The sequence below is a fragment of the Lepisosteus oculatus genome, chromosome 11, assembly GCF_040954835.1.
Source record: "Lepisosteus oculatus isolate fLepOcu1 chromosome 11, fLepOcu1.hap2, whole genome shotgun sequence".
NCBI classification, from domain to species: Eukaryota; Metazoa; Chordata; class Actinopteri; order Semionotiformes; family Lepisosteidae; genus Lepisosteus; species Lepisosteus oculatus.
The window spans coordinates 38450834-38465655 of NC_090706.1; the positions used below are offsets into that span (position 1 = coordinate 38450834).

Consider the following 14822-nt stretch of genomic DNA (forward strand, 5'->3'; position numbering starts at 1 on the left):
GCCTGATTCCCCGTGGCGCGCGCTGGTACCTCTGCAGGGGAGCTGGGTGCCTCCTCAGTACAGTACAGAGTTCCAGGTGTAACCCTGGCCCCCACCCTGTCCTCAGCAGCGACCAGAGAGTCCGCTGCTCCGGGAGCATTGTTCTGTTGCAATCAGAAGGATGTCCAGACCAGTGCGCCAGTGTATTGCCAGTGGACACGGGGCTGCAGGCGGTGCCTTCTTTGTAAAGAGAAGTTAAATAGAGGTCCTGAATATTTGGCGATGAATGCATAGTTTGTTAGAGTAGGGCTATTAACTCCAGTGTCCTGGTTAAATTGAATGCTGCGATCAGGTGCCCCCTTAATCCAATTGGTAACGCAAATTCTCGTTTCTCCACGGGGTTCTGCTCTGCACTGAGGCTGCTGGTGCGGAGAGGTTCCGGCCCGCGGTTCTGTGGTGGATGAAACTGGCTCTTTGGAATGAAGGACGCTGTTTACCTGCGAGGAATTACGTGTTTACCGGATCGGCCCGTAGTTTTGTAGTGTTGCCAGAAGAGGGAGCCACTAAAACACATCTGAAGAGTGAAATTACTTTCTGCGAGAGATATAGCAATCGGTTTCCCTGGTACTGCTCATGTCAGGAATAGAACACCCACCCATTTTCAGTCCACTTTTCCTGGTGGGTTTTTCGTACAAATTAAAAATGCAAAACTCTATAACCGTTCATTGTTGATTCAATTCAATATAAAGTAACGAACTATGTGAACATAGTAAGAGGCAAGACTTTGCCTCTTGACTGCGTTTTAAAAATACATTACGTAAATTTAAATTTAATACATTTTTTTCTCGTCAAGCGGTATTGTGTCTGTATTGAAAATGAGCTACAGTCACTAATGTGCTAAATATCAAAGGAAAGAAAATGGTTAAAGCTAATTATCATTAAGGGTGTGTTATCAGTTAAAATCTTTATGCCTTGTGTACTTCATACCACAGTGTACACATAATGATGTAAAAATTTTAGTGGAGTTTTATTTGAAAAATTCCCTATTTTCCCCACAATCACTTTCTGTTTGAAGAACTGAAAGCGTAGTTGGGAATTAACCTGGAACTGATACCAGAGAAACCACTTTTATGGTTTCAATAGAAAGACGAAATATCTGCCTTGTCTTGGTATCGGTTTGTCTGAGAGAGTGCTCACTGTTCGGATTTGAAATGGCCAGAAGAATAACTAACACATTGAACACGGCATGTGCGCAACAATGTTGGGAAATTGAAAAGCTATTTCTGATTTAAGTTACGAAACTAAACAAGTACGTCAGGACCTAATATTATTAATAAGAGTACTAGTATTTTATTACTGTTAAGTACTAGTACTATTCGCAATGAAAGTAACAGCACAGCTAGGTTACCCTAGGTTTTAGACTAACCTAAAATGCAGTGAAACAACTTGTTTTTTTTTATCTGACTGATTATTTCTAAAAGCAATTAAGAGGGGGTGCGGCTAGCGACCTGTTGGGTGATGTTGCAAAGTAAACGATACACGTATAAATAGATCATCCACATTGAGCTGACGGCGTGCGAAGACGCCTCCTGAGCTCAGAAAACTGGAGAACGACGTGGGTATCAGCGGGTGTCCCCCTCCCACGTCACCACCCGAGCTGCAGCGAATAAGAGGAGCAGAGTCGGGGCTGTCCGACCGCCTATCCACCCAGCTGCTGTGAGCTCGTCCGAGCTGCAGCGCTTCATGCTTTGTTCGTCCAGACGCGCTAGCTGTTGTTAGCAGAGTATCCGCGGAGGTGAGCTCAGGTAAGCCGGTGTGTTGGTTCTTCAACCAGTGTGCTCACAGAGGGAGGGATAAGCGGATCGCTGGAGAGCAGACTGTAGTGTTTCCTGCGTGAACAGGTGGTCTTGGATTGATCTCTGTTCTCTTCGGATACTTGCAGGGGGAAAAGTGAACAAGTTCACCGATTGAATGGTGGGTCCCTTGTCTGCAATGTTTTTGAGGCTTGAAGGTGTTCAGTGTCGGCTTTCTGGGTATTTTCGGAACTTGTTTTGAAACAAGTGTTGAGCACTTCAAGGACCTTCTTGGGGAAAGTAATGCTGCCTTTTTTGAAAAAATCGAATCCATTATCGGCTTTCACTGTGATAATGGGATGGTGGACAAACTTTCGCGTGTCGCGCCAAATTGCGGGAGATGTTCAGGCTTCACAGTTAACTGGACCGGGCGATGTTCTTGTTTTTGGAAATTGGAGCAATTTCATTTGCTAAATTGCTGTCGTACAGTAGTCTTCTGAAAACTCATACCGTGCAGTTTAAACATTTATCTTTTTGAAAATGACTCAGAGTATTTTTCTTAAGCAATTGGATTCGAAATCGTTCAAAATGATAAATAAGGATTAATACAAAAGGCAGCGGTCTATTCCAGGACCGTCTTCTATTTAACACCGTCTAGTTTGCACAGCGGTCAGTGAGTGTGAATAGGTGCTTGCAGCGCTCTGGAATGCGTGATGTCATGGAATTGTGTGTCTTCCAGTCTTTTCATTCCCCTAGCGCAGTTCCCAGAACAGAACTGGACGTATTATTTCCTAGGTATGTGATACAGTCATTGTTATAAGCTCTCGCTAGACAGGCGTTCTCGGATTTCCTCGTGTGTTGATTTTTTTTTGTTTGTACTTGTAGCTAGTAAATCCCGAAACCCGGGTTCAAACTGAAGGGCAACACATCTTATTCTCATTCCTGCACATCCGTTAGGCCTGGGAGAGTCCGAGTCAGGTCTGTGCTAAGGGCAGTGGACTCTACTCTTTGAAATAAAGGCACATGCAGAGGCTACTACTGTACTTGTCACTACCGAGAATTAAACCTTGGTGTGGCGTTTCTCTGGATGCCGCAGTCTTCTGAGAGCTCCGAGTCTGTGCCACCTCTCCAGTCCTGCTGCTGTACAGTATATAGAACCTGCCTTGGCTAGACTCCTGTCGCTGTGGTCACTGGTCAGAGAAGAGAATCTACAGGTCTTTCCCTGGCTAGGGGATTTCATCTTGGGGCTCCATCTCGGTTTGTTTTGGTCGCCGGAGAAAGGCGCAGGGAGTGTGTGTGTCTGGAGAAGGGGCTGGGTGGGCTTCCTGGGAGAGAACGGGGTAGACCCTAGGGAGGAGCTGTAAGGAATACCAGCGGTAGCTCAGTCTCTTTCAATAGAGCCAGTGTCTGTGTTCTGTGCTCTCTGTTTCCCAGGCATTCTCTGCCCCAGTTGCATAAATGGGTACACGGGGTTTGTGTGAGACAGCAGGAGCTCCTGCTATTCTGTCGGGACCTTTTGTGTCGGCTGCAAGCCTGGGATAAAGACCCTGTGTTTTCTCCCTTGCCTGTTTTCAGAGACTTTGTTCAGTTTTAATTGATAAGATGAGAGACCTAGTGCCTTTTTGGTTGTGTGTAAACTCTGGTTGGACCAAATGAAGATCCATAGCATTTACCCTTAAATGCATAACGATGTTTTTGGTTTCTTGATTCTATCCTGTGTCATGTTAAACGCTTCAGAATTCAGCATTAAGGGCACATGACAAACATATGTGCACTGTACCTTACAAACTCCCATCTCATCGTCTTTCAGCACGCAGGCGTATTAAGTTTAGTGATGTAACTGAAATGCACAGGGATTTAGGAAACATTTCTGTCCCCCCGGGTTGGCTTAGGCTACAATTACAGGTTCGATGCAAGGGGATCAAAGTGTGTAGTTTGCTTTTACCCACAATCCCCCGGTGTCAGAGCAGTGTGCGTCATACAGGACCACTGAGATGGTCTGCACCTGCTGGGCACTGTCAGATGCCTTTCCTGGCTCCACTAAAGTGCCATAGGCTCTAAAAAGGGATATGAACATTTCTTTCCGTTCCTGGTGCTTTTTTTTTTCCCCCTCCCAGTGCTCACTCATTGTTTCGTGCCCATGAAATAAAGGGGATATTTATGAACTGCAGCCAACATAACCCGCTGACAGATTAGAGCCTGAATTACTTGAGATTCTTCCGTTTTCAATTCCCAGATATCCTATACATGTCCTGCACCCCCGGTGCCATCTGGGTTTTTCATCCAGATCGCTTTTTTTATTCTATAATTATTTACTTTAAAACATTTTTTCTAAAGCACACTTAAGAACGTACTGTAAGACAGACTGCTGACGAGATGGAGCGGGCACTTTCGGCAGTGCTCACTTGGTGGTTAATTAGCTACTCCTCCCTTTTGTGTATCCTCTGCCAGTTTTGATGTGGCTGTAACAGAAGCTAGACCATTGGTACTGATCAGAAACAAATACCTAGACATGCATGCCTTACCTTGAATTCTTATGGCTTGTACTTTGTGGATTAACCTTTTTGCAAGGGACTTTATCAAAGGATTTCTGGAATTCTCAGAAATGTCAGACTTAAGTGGTATCCTCTTCCTTGTTGCTTGTTTAACTTGCAGAAATTCTATTACAATACTTTTGTTTCTAGATCCATGTTGTAGAGAATGTCCGTGTCTGACACAAGATGAAGCTCTGTAGATTCCAAAGGTTCCCAAAGTACTCCTTTTGTAACAGCAAACCAATGCCATCCTCCAGTGGAGTGCAGCACCCACCTGGATAATAGATTAGTTATTTTGCACCAGCAGCCCCACTGCACAGTAGATCAGGGGGAAGCCTATTGAATTAAGGGGAAACGCTAGGGAGTACAGGTCAGGTTAAGGTGTATCTAGGATACCAGAGTTAACAACCCTTGTGAACGTACTGTAAATGATGGGGTGTTGGTTGAAGCGCAATCCAGATTGGTTTTGGAATAGGAGTCCCACGTACCGTCTTCCGGTTTTCAGTCACAGATGTGTGCTATAATTGCCTATGAAAGAATTGTGGGATTGTTGTCTCCACAGGTGTACAGAGCAGTGGCAGTGCACTGGTACCCCAGCAGAAGAGCAGCACCGCCCTGCCCTCGGTGAAAGCAGGGTACCTCCCCCAGCCTGCACGCTACCCTCACAGCGGGCCGAGGAGCCAGCCAGCCCCCGCCACCCCAGCAGCCAGCGAGACCCTCCGGGCGACATGAGCATGGCCGACTTCCCCTCATTCTCCCCCACATCCTACCCGCCCAGCGCCTTCAACTACGAACGGCCGCGCCACTTCATCCAGGCTCAGCCGAGGTTCCAGGCCCCGTCCTACGAGAGCCTGCAGCCCCGCCCCCCCCAAGCCTCCGCCGCCTTCCCCAACGGGCACAGGGCCTCCCCCTCGTCCTCCACCCTCAGCTCTCCCGTCTCCACGCCGTCCTCCTCCCTCGGCTCTCCCCGAGAGCCCCCCGCGCCCCGGCCGGCCTCCCCGTCTCGTGGCCCCATGAAGTCCAGCATCACCCTGGTGCCCAGGGTCTGCGCTGGTGCCCCCTCTCAGTCTCCAGCTGCCTTCATCAGCTCTGTCCTGCCTTGTCCGGCAGCTTCCCAGTCCATGCCAGCCTCCGTCCCCCCACCGAGACCCCCTTCCCCTGCGTACTCTCCGCGCTCTCCCACTCCCCCAAGACTCTCCCCTCCTGTGCCCCAGAGTGCCTCTGGCCAGCCTGCGTCCTTGCCCGCTAATCACAGACCAGCTCCAGCAGTGGAAACGTAAGTAGTGCCTCTCCTCTCCTCTCCTTTGCATGCTTTCGTGCTCACTGCTCGGTGTTAGAAGTGCCAGGCATCAGAATCTGTTCCTGTTCCGTGATTTTTAAACCGTCTGCCACTCCCGATCCGGAAGTCCGACCTGGGGTGTGCTTATCTGGGTTTCAGAACTCCTCTGTGGACTTGACCTAGAGGTGATCTGGTTGTCCCTTCGGTCACCGGTAACCTCTGGCCTGTCTACCCCCCCCCCCCATCCCTCCGTATAGCTTCCCAAGACAGATCCTGAAGAAGAAGAGCCCCCGGCCTGCCTCCCACACTACGGACGAGGAGATCCAGGGTTCCAAGGACGCCCTGATCCAGGACCTGGAGAAGAAACTGCGCTGCAAGGAGGCGCGGAGAAGGAACGGCAGCCAGGTGCGTCCTCTCCCTGCCCTCCGCCCGCCCCTCCTCGTTCTTCCCCATCTTCCCATGCGAGTGGGTCATTTTCCGGTGCTTTTCCCAAGTGCCCACTATCCCACGTCCTACGTAAAGCGTTGATGTTCTCAAGCTGGTCAAATTAATCGTTTCTGTACAAAAAAAACAATGTGGTTTTGCTAGTATTCAATTTTGCAGTTTTCCTCATTGAAATTAATCTTTAAACATTTTAGGGGAGTATATTCTTGGTGGGCTGACTCTTACTTTGCTTTCAGTGCTGATGTTTAGCGAAAGCGTACAACCCACAATCATCAGTACCAGCTCAGCAAAGAGCAAACTACAAGATGTCTCTGAAATCTGATCTCTCAAACCCTGTCCTTGTTGTGCTAAGTGGGCTCCAGCTGACTTGGCAGTGCTCTTGAGTGCTTTCATTTTTTCCTGGTTTCTCTGTTGTGGACTTGAATGGCAGTGAGAGTAACCTAGCCTGTGCCCTAGGCTGTAGAGCAGCCGAATGACCTTTTCGGCAGCTGTCCTTGCCTCCCACCGGTCAGCGGGTCAAGGGGGGTATCCGTGCAGGCCCTGACCTGGTCTTCGCTGTCCCCTGACAGAAGCTGACCTATGAGGAACGGATGGCGCGCCGGCTGCTGGGTCCGGACAGCGCTGCCTCCGTGTTTGACATCGAGGGCTCCCAGGACTCGCAGACAGAGGTACAGTAGGGAGATGTCCCTCCTGCCGGCAGTGGTCTGGTCAGAATGGAATCGCAGAAGAATGTGACGACAGTCTTGACAGGTTTTTCAGGATTGTTGAGAGACTGGACTGCAATACTTCAAATACTGTGTGTTTTCAGGCTCAGTGTGGGTAGAAGCCCTTTATGGTTAAATATATGCCATAAAGAATAGCAAGATCATTTTTATTGTCCCTCAGCATGAAGTTTTTTATGGACGCTCATTGCTTCTGTACTTCTGAATGCGTAAGGTTATTGGGATGTCTTTATCTCTTAGAATCCGGTCAGGTAAAATTGCTACTTTTGCTCAGTAGCTGGGTAGGTAGTTCACATACAGTACGATGGTGCTTTGCATGCATCCAGCTGACATTTTTATACCTTTTCTCACTCTTGTTTCTACAGCAAAATTCACCAGACAGAAAACACACCAGCCAAGGACAACAGCGGTAAATGTTTACCTGTTTATTACTTGCCTCATAATTGCAAAAGGGGCGATTTTTTTAAAAATCTGTATCCAATTCAGGGTAATCTGTTCTTGACAACGATGCCAACAGTTTTTTATTAAAAATAATTGTAAGTCGAGGCACATTTTTGCAGGACAACTTTTTTTTTTGTATCAAGCCAAGTGGAGCAAGAAATACAATTCCCATTGCACAGCAGTTTGGCTCGGAGTGCGGGCTATGTAGTGATCTCCACTTCACGTCCAGAGGGCCACAGTCTGCCAGATTTGATAAGAAACCTGTAGAAAAGTAAAGAGCTGGATGCGTTGGTAATACGGGCAAAGTTTAGCGAACAGTGAGCTTTTAAAAACCCTTCTGGTCCGGGACTGTTGCCACCTTCTGTTTGTCTTGTGCATGTTGTACCTAATCGAGTGGGGGGAATGGCAAAAAATTCAAGTTAAAACTATATAACTATCGAGGAGTAACTACTCCACATGTGACAATAAGCCTGAATTATCCAGAGCTTGCGGGTGGCATTGACGCACAGGCCTCCAAACACTCTGCAGGTGGATCTGATACACTGCAGGACTGTAATCCTCTCCTCCTTCTGGAGCGCCGAAGCCCTAAAGGCTTTAGGGGGAACTCGGGCTCCTCAAAGGTTAAAAATTTGGGATACCAAGCCAGAACACCCTGCAGCTCTCCAGGACTGGGGGTCACGGCTATAGGGCCTTTCCCCCCTCCCCGCATGTCTAAAGGTATAACGCGCTGATCCTCTTCTCCAGTTGCAAGCTGGGCTCCTCTCCATGGCTGGCAGTACTGCAGCCCTATTGCGCTGCTGCCATTAGACGTCACTGGCTCCATTCCCTGAGCAGAGATGTAACCTCGACAATTATAGAACAGTAAAATGACCCACTGTGACCTCTCTAGTCTCACTGTAAGACACTTGAGAAGTCGTCAATAACACTTGATAAACAGTGTCCCTCTCGTTTGCAGTGTGCAGGAGGGTTTTCTTGAACTGTGCCTGCCATGCTGTCAGTATCCAAAAACCTTTCCTTTTATTAGTTCTAAAAATAGTTTGCACTTATTCTGCCCTGTTTATTTGTATGACTGCAAACCGTGTTATACGATGTGTTGTGAGGTTACCAGGCTTTCACAGTGTGCCCAACTAAGGTTTACAAGGAAACCAGTAAAGTAGAGGCTAATTGCACTCTGAAAAGCTGATGCAGACTGCTGAGCCTTCACCTTTAGGTGTGCAAAAGAGAAAAGCAGATAAATGTACGTTTATGCTCATCATCCGTTTACCCTTCAAGAGCAGCAGTCAGACAGTCTTAAAATCGGATTTAGAAGAGGGGCTGGTTTCTCAATACAGGATTTGGGGTGAAACCCTGGGTGACCCCTGTTAAAACTCCCGGTGTGGGCCAGATGGGTTCTTCCAGAGGCCTGTCGTGATCCTGCTGCACAATCAACAGATTAACTTGTGTTACTCAGTACCTATTTTCACTAGTGCAGCAGGACAGGGGAACCATTTGTGAAGAGAAGGGTCTCAAATTCTGTTTCTCAAGAATCTAGTCTTTTTTTTTTTTTTTTTCCCTGAGCAGTCAATTAACCCGATTATACATCTATAGAAAATATAGGATTTTTTGTCAAGTTCTTTTATGGGTGATTACTTGAAACATTCATATCCATTACATGTACAGCTACCTGTAAAATGCCTCTTGGTGTTGGAAGTAAAGAGTTTTGGACTAACTGCTGTACGGAAGGAAGGCTTGAGTTGAAGCTCTAAGCTCCTTCTTCCCGGCACAGGAACATGCCCGAGTCGGGGTCGGAGGACCCCGAGACTGCCTCCATCCAGGAGAAGTGCTATGCACCCCGCTTCCTGCAGGTGCCCCAAGACCTCACTGTGGAAGAGGGCCGCTTCTGCAGAATTGATTTCAAGGTAGGCCTGGCCCGCTGCCTTCGTGTGAAGTTTCTCAGTGTTTTGCCGTGAAGTGTTGAAGGGTGTGAGGCACCAAGCAGCACCAAGCATGTTGAAATGGGTGCCCTGCGGGAGGAAGCATTTTCATCTTTAATGTTTGAATTCACTCTTCATGCATTTCTTCTCTTCAGTACCTGATCTGCATCTAGTCCTTCCTCCATCTGCCATTAACTCTGTCCGTCCGCTGACGGCCAGTCGCCCCAAATCTGCAGCTGATTCCTGTGGTGTGTGGAAAGAGCAGTAAGGAATTAACTTTGGAAGGGCTTCCTAGAACAAAAGATCAGGAGAGAGGAGAATCCTCATACCATGCTTACAGAGCAGAATAAAGTGAATGCATGCTTTGTGAGAAGCAGAATTTTCTAATGTGTTAGATTTGGCAAAAGAGATCTGCAGGGGACGTTGGCTGTATCCCTGTAAGGGAACAACTAGGGCAGTGGTCCCCGATCCTGGCCTGGTGACCCACACTCCTGCCGGTTTTCATTCCAGCCCACCTTCATCAGAGCTTTGGAGCATTAATTCACCAAGCGGGTTGTCTGAATATTTGTAAGTTTGGCATTTCATGTTTCTTGTGAAATCTAATTGTTAAAGACCACCCCCAACATGTTGAACGGAACCTAGCAGGAGTGTGGACCTCCAGGAGCCTCATCAGGAAGCCCCGCAGTAGAGACAGCGCCCCCTCCTGGACCAGCGCTGGTCTAACAGGGGTGGTTTGCTTGCAGGTGGGGGGGCTGCCCACCCCAGACGTGTCCTGGTATTTAAACGGGAAGCTCATTGGCCCTGACGACTACCACAAGATGCTGGTGTGCGAGAAGGGCGTGCACTCCTTCATCATCGAGATCGTGACCGTGCACCACGCCGGCGAGTACGAGTGTGTGGCCCGAAACCGCGCAGGGGAGAGCCGCTTCACCCTGCACCTCAGCGTCATCGGTGAGCCGCTCGCTGGGGTCCGTTGTCCACATCCTCGCCCCGTACAGCGCTGCCTTTATACTCTCATTCTAGTGATCGGGGTATGCTCTAGTAGGCCCTGCAATATGAAGTATCATACCACCGTACACCTTTCTCTTCTGTATGTTTTAAGCTTGTTTGTATTTGTAGTATAGTTAGGGTCTTTATTTTTTCCTCCCATGACATTCCTTTGGCCATTTCAGATTCCCACTAAAGTGCTCTTAATTACATAGAGTTAAGGCCTGAGCTGCTTCTTTCTTGACAACACAGCTGCTGACTGTTTTGCTTCATCAGTTAACCCTGGCAGAGTTTCCAGGAGGTGTTGGTCACAGAGCCTGTTCAAGTTGCATTTCAGTCCTGCTGTATACCGCTGTACTGTACATGGGGCATTGCTTGTCCTATGATGTAGTCTGACAAAATTGTTTTCACCAGAACACAGCTGGTATACGCCTGTGTTTCTACATAGGGAACTAGTGAGGACGCAGCGTATGTTGATTGTATTTTAATGGGATGATGTAAATACAGAAGATTCTGTAATACAGAAGATTCAAGAGAAATAAAGTGAAAGCAGCATGCAAAAGATCAAGCCTGTTTAGCATGAAATGTATTTCCAGGCAGAATTAATCATAGATTTTTCAATGTGTGCTTTTTTGGTGGGGAGGGGGGGGGATTAGATTGTGTGCTATTCGCCTTAATCTCATTTCAGTAGGTTGACTAACCATAGTGAATCATGTAGCCACTCGCAAAGTAATCCCGTGTTTTAAAAACCTCAGCCACAATTTGTTCTGCTAAATCGGCGGTGTTTGTCTGGGGTTAGTGGAGCGTGGCACTGCCGCTCTGAAAGACAAAGCAAACCAGTTGAAAAGTTCACGGAGATCTGCTCTCCGAGTGGCTTGTCGAAAGCTGTTGCCATTCCACTGGCTGACGGGGATGCTGGGAAATAAGGTTGGCCCGCTCCTTAAAGGAAACTGTGATGTGAGAGAGCTGTCCTGGCCCTGTGCTAGATAACGGCTATAGCAGTAACAATTTACTGCTGCTGCATGAACAGAAACATTAAGAGGGTCTTTAGCAATTGGTTGACGTCTGAACTGGTTCCAGAACCATCCCCTGTGAATTGGGAGCTCTCGTTTCCTTCATCTTCCAGCCTGCAGCCATTAACTTCCCCATCGCAGGGGCAGTCTTTTCTGGAGCAGAGCTTCGCCTGGGCCCCGCGACGCCCCTCTGACGTTGCCGCGGGTCTGTCTTTGCCCCCAGCCCAGGAGCTGCAGCGCCCCCCAGTGTTCGTCCGGAAGATGCAGAACTCGCGGGCTCTGGAGGGGGACTCCGTGAGGCTGGAGTGCCAGGTCTCTGCTTCCCCGCCACCCCAGCTCTACTGGAAGAAGGACAAGGAGATGATGCGCGTGGATCCGGGCAGAATGAGGTCGGTGAGGACACCCCGGTCCCAATGAGCTGCCACACTCTCATACACCAGCCCTGCTTAGAGGACTCCGCTGCATTCACTGCAGACTCTGTGCTTTGTAGAGGCACAGCCTTCCCACTCTGCCTCAGCAGGAATCTTTGACTACAAGTGTCCAAAGCATGTTCTCAGTCTTAAGCCTCTTTTAACCCTTTAAGCACACGGAGCCCCCCAGTCAGATTGTTTTAACACTTTCAATAACAAGGGATTGCACCGACGCAATCCTAGGTATCGTTTTGTCATCAACTACAGCATCCAGGACAAGACGACTTCTGATTCTGTTGATCTAATGAAATTAATTGTCGCGTGACTGAAATTCTACCTGGAAGGGTGTCTGCACAGGACGACTGCAGGCAACGAACGGGCTAAATTTGGAAATATTTGCAAAAGCAGTCCAAGAAATGCATCCCCATCATCAGCATTGAATTTGACTTCTGGTTTTGAAAGCACCAGTCTGACGGTGGCCCAGAAGCTTCTAGTGGCCAAAGTAACTGAATTGCTCTTTGGAGCCCCGTATTCTAATTTACAGGGTGAATGTAACATCTTGCTTCTCTTTATTAGCAGGAGCACAACACAAAGAAACATGTTAACGATATGAAGCCTTTATTAATGGTGTAAAGCACCATTCACATAATGGGAGGGCAGGGCAGGGGAATGCTTTCTTAGTGCAAAAACATTTAGACAAGCGCCTGCAGTAGTCTGCAAAGCTGCCACCAATGGTACAGTACACCATGAAAGCAGCTCCTTTCCTTTCGCAGTCTTGGTAGAGCGATGAACCTATTACTGCAGATGGGGTACGAGTTGGCCACATTGCAGTTGAGGGAGCACACGAGAACTCTCTTTTGTTTAAGGGGGGATTTGAGGGATGGAAGACTAGTGGTGGATGTGACCCTCCTTTCAAAGATCAAGCAGTAAAGTTTAAAAAAAAAAAAAGAGGAAAGGAGTTTTTGCTCGTGCAGGGTGGCTTGGAAAAGGTACGTGCCCAGCTGAAAAGGGTGGAGAAATTAACATTTCTGGCTGTGTGTTGCAGCTTATATCAGGATAACTCCGGGCGCCTCTGCTTGCTGATCGACCGTGTGGAGAAGGCCGACGCAGGCTGGTACACCGTGTCGGCCATCAACGAGGCCGGCATGTCTACCTGCAATGCCAGACTGGATGTGGGGAGTAAGTAGAGCACAGCTCCTCCTTTACGTGCCTGGAGTGACCTAAGACCTCGAAGGGCGATTGGGCTTCAGCTGTTTTATGTGCAGCTCAGTCTTGCTGACATCTGAGGGGGGTCCCCCGAAAAAAGGGTGGGAGAAATGTTTTGATCCAGTGTCTCCAATCAGTCAAGACGGATCTTTTCTTTTCAAGCTTTTTCCCATCCCCACCGATGCATGCGAAAAGCATCCTCAGACCTGCCTGTCTTGCCTGTAAATGCCTACCTTTGTAAAGCGCAGCATCAGCGACTGTGAAGAATTATACAGCGCCTGATCGGAGATGAGGGGTGTCATACGACAGAGTGCTGATGGCTCTGCTGGTTTTAACAATTAAAAACACTGACGAGGCAGACTCTGCGCCTAATTTGTAGAGTATGTAAATAAAAGGGTCGTTTAGCCTTCCATTTGCTCCTGGCTCGGGCTGGTGTTATTGCTAGATTAAATTGCTATAATGAGCCAAAGCAGACGCCAGAGAGCATGACTACTGCTGGGAAAAATGTGCTGTATAGTGCTGGGCAAGAGATTGACAACGATTCAGTTCCTTCTGTGATCAGGTGTCAACCTTCCAGACGTACTGCAGTAGTTACTGTTAACGTGGTCTCTGCTGACTTAATCAGAATGATAATTTCAATGCCTGAAGTAGACAAAAAATTGGGCGTTTCAAGGAACGTTTTTCTTTGGAAATCTATAACCCCTTCTTATTCCTGCCAAGGATCCTTTTGGCTTTTTAACTGAGGGTGTTGTTTCAAACAGGACTCTGGACATGCACTCTGAGCACAGGGAAGGATTGCCTTCCCAACCAGCAGGGTTTCAGCTGTAACTGGAGCCGTGCTCAATGTGGCAGCCTCTCTGGCTCGGGAATAGAGGAGTGACCACACATGCCTGTCTAGTAGCACATGAAACCTTATGCGATCGCCTCCGTGGTGGCGTCAGACGGGTTATAAATCTGCTCTGGATTGGGGCATCCCACCCTAAAGGACCGATTGTGAAGCGACTCCTATGTTTGTCTACTGGACTGCTAAGTCCAGCCGTGGGGACGAGCCGAGAGTTATGACAAAGCACTGGATCTTTCTCACTGAAGCACGTGTGTGAATGGATCCAGCCCTGACCAATCTTGCTGTGGTTCCTGACCCAGTTAAAGTCAGCATTTTTAGTGAGGATTGTTGTGCTTCTGTTGATTTAAAGCACTTGCCCCTGAAACGCTTTCTAAGCCCTCCCATCTGTCTACCGGGGCAGCTCTGTAGGTGGAGGCGTCGGGAGTCCTCCATTTCTGCCTTGTCGACTGTGCCCTCCAGTCGCCCCCCTGTGGTTACTGGCGGTCCTGACGTGTTGTGTTCCGTTTTGTTCTCCAGCTCGCTTGACCAAGGCCGCCACCGTCGCCAAGCCCCTGAAAGTGCGCCCCACGTTCAGCCAGGGCCCAGCGCTGGCCGGGCAGGGGGCTGGCGGACCGCGGCAGCAGGCTCCCCTGTGCGAGAGCGAGGAGCTGTAAAGACGACGCTAGATGCTAGAGTCACGCCAGGGCTTGGATTTGTAGGTTCGTGGGCGTGCTGGGGGGGGATCCTGGGAGTGGCTCCCTCCAGGAGGTGTACACCAATGGCCCGTCTCTCTGCCCTGTTGCCACTGATCGACCCGCTATCAGAACACAAATGAGTTCTCCCCCCCCATCCCCTCCACCACTGGGAACTGAGAAATGTTTTAAATTTCTCCCTTTACAAAGTGTTTCGCAAGACAGAACTTAATAATGGTTAGAAATTAGAGAGCTGTCTTGTATGTATGTTTTGAGTCATGTTTTTATTATACAGAGCCAGATTTATTTCTATCAAAATAATTTAAAAAAATTCTAATATAAGCTATTTAATAGGAAACTGGTACTGGAATATTTAGTAACATCTCTCAGAAAGCCTTCTTTACTTAAAAGGGTTGTCTTTCTTTCTGCCACTAAAAATGTGAAGCCACAGACTTGGAAACACACACTTGAATTGTATCTGTAAGAGTTTAAAACCTAAGCAATAAAGTTTTCTTGAATACTTCCGTTTCCTACTCGCAATTGTACAAGGTGGGGTAGACAATATGGATCATAAAGGATTTTGACT

The 14822-nt window shown here is 48.2% G+C and overlaps 1 protein-coding gene across 2 annotated transcripts in view; it reads left to right on the plus strand.

Moving 5' to 3' along the window:
* myot (myotilin) overlaps positions 1-14756 on the plus strand; it is a 29039-nt gene extending 14283 nt beyond the window's left edge. For both annotated transcript variants that reach the window (XM_069196183.1, XM_069196181.1), the window contains exons 9-17: positions 4869-5582; positions 5843-5990; positions 6599-6697; positions 7117-7160; positions 8958-9090; positions 9849-10056; positions 11329-11494; positions 12561-12694; positions 14082-14756. In XM_069196183.1, coding sequence (XP_069052284.1) covers positions 4869-5582; positions 5843-5990; positions 6599-6697; positions 7117-7160; positions 8958-9090; positions 9849-10056; positions 11329-11494; positions 12561-12694; positions 14082-14218 — 1783 coding nt within the window. In that variant the 3' untranslated portion in view covers positions 14219-14756. The remainder of the gene's footprint in view (positions 1-4868; positions 5583-5842; positions 5991-6598; positions 6698-7116; positions 7161-8957; positions 9091-9848; positions 10057-11328; positions 11495-12560; positions 12695-14081) is intronic.
* The last annotated feature ends 66 nt before the right edge of the window (positions 14757-14822 follow it).